The sequence below is a fragment of the Sphaeroforma arctica genome (assembly GCF_001186125.1).
Source record: "Sphaeroforma arctica JP610 unplaced genomic scaffold supercont1.921, whole genome shotgun sequence".
In the NCBI taxonomy this organism is placed as follows: domain Eukaryota; class Ichthyosporea; order Ichthyophonida; genus Sphaeroforma; species Sphaeroforma arctica.
Window position 1 is genome coordinate 19,988 of NW_014039637.1, and position 1,607 is coordinate 21,594.

A 1,607-nucleotide genomic window follows, 5' to 3' on the forward strand; every position below is an offset into this window, starting at 1 on the left:
TAATCATATTGATGTATATGTGTGGATACGTCTTGAACTGACTTATCAGAAAACATACACATACATGGTGGATAAATGCTCGTATAAAAATATCTACATATTTATAGTGAGAGAAAGTGATGATTCATCGAGATATACCCCCACAATTGGTTCATCGTGGATAGGTGCTGTCCTCTTTTTGGCGTATATTTTATGGGTTGTCAAGTAAGAATATTCATTCATTCGTCTGCTTCAATGATTTACAGGTGATGGTTACGCCGAGGGATATGGAGATTGGATCACATTTGGGCATGAAGCTGGTATGTTCAGAATATTTCGCATCCATTGTCTGTTTGTGCATTGTGGCTTTGTGCGTGTATGTGTGCACATTCGGTCCTTAAAATGTTCGAAGCAATATGGCCCACGCATGTTTATTTTTGGACTATTCGCACTCGACTGTATCTCTTACGCAAAGGGTCAAGTACTTTAACCGCAACCAATATGCGGATAGAGGGTTCTATGTGCTATACATATAATATGTTGTACTCTACTTACCTGATTTTTAGTACCAAATATTGGGATTATTTGATGCCTATGTGGTCACTTTTTGGATCCATAAAATGGAGGCATATAGAAAATTTCTCTGCACCCGATACAAGTCTAATTTTTGACAGAATGTAAAGTATAATAACTTAAATAGATACGCCCATACCTAAAGTATCTGTCCAAAGTTGAACATGAAAATGGTCGTTCGGTATATATATTTTTATATTTCTTTTACCTCAAACAGGGACCACCACTCATATACGTCGAATGATTCAAGCGAAGAAGAGTATCCGTTCTGCATGGAAAACATACAATCGCGGGCGTTACCTTACTGCCACCGAGGATTGGCTGCCCTCAACGCCAGATGGGGTACGTTCAAGCTACACACAAGTGTTAGGCGTGGGGAAGGGCTTATATTTATGTTTATATACACCTGCCTATATCTCGGTCGTCGGATTAATTGTTACACACGTGGCATGGTAGGTGTGGAATAAGTACGTGCGCAATAATGTATTTCACTATACAACGTTAACGAATCCCCTGTATACGAATCGAGTACATGACTGGAGTCCCGAGGACTGAGTGTTCATGCTACCGTATATGATTTGTTTTCACTGCTTAACGAACTCCCATGTATGGGGATCTTCAAAGCGTATCGAGCATATTGCCATAGTTGTGAGGACTGAGTGTTTATGCTGCTATATATGATTTAGTTTCCGGGTCGTTGCTGATAACTGTATATCACTCCACAGCTCTTCGACAAGACGTTCAAAACTCCAGCACTGAAGGACGCGGAAGGTAGGTGCACTGGCAGAGGACATTCTAGTTCTCATTTCCATCGCATTCATATTGTATAGCTGTGAGTATGCGCAATATCTTGGCCGACCTAAGTATATGTGCACGTGTAATTTTTTATGTGATTTGATACTTAATTGTATTGACATATTTGTGCAAAAGTGGTCAAAAATTGGTACATGATTATGCTGATATTTGCCATATCGATGAATATGGTTGTGTGCACGCATGCCTCTGTTTTGTGTTCTAATATATGTATCGTAATCTGTGTGCAATAATATATATAT

At 39.3% G+C, this 1,607-nt stretch overlaps 1 protein-coding gene across 1 annotated transcript in view; it reads left to right on the top strand.

Annotated features, from left to right (window-relative positions):
• SARC_09264 (hypothetical protein) overlaps positions 1-1,382 on the top strand; it is a gene marked incomplete at its 3' end in the record, with an annotated part of 3,381 nt that extends 1,999 nt beyond the window's left edge. Inside the window, exons 2-4 of the mRNA XM_014296728.1 lie at positions 246-299; positions 770-894; positions 1,278-1,382. Of these exons, the coding sequence (XP_014152203.1) occupies positions 246-299; positions 770-894; positions 1,278-1,382 (284 nt within the window). The remainder of the gene's footprint in view (positions 1-245; positions 300-769; positions 895-1,277) is intronic.
• Between the last annotated feature and the right edge of the window lie 225 nt (positions 1,383-1,607).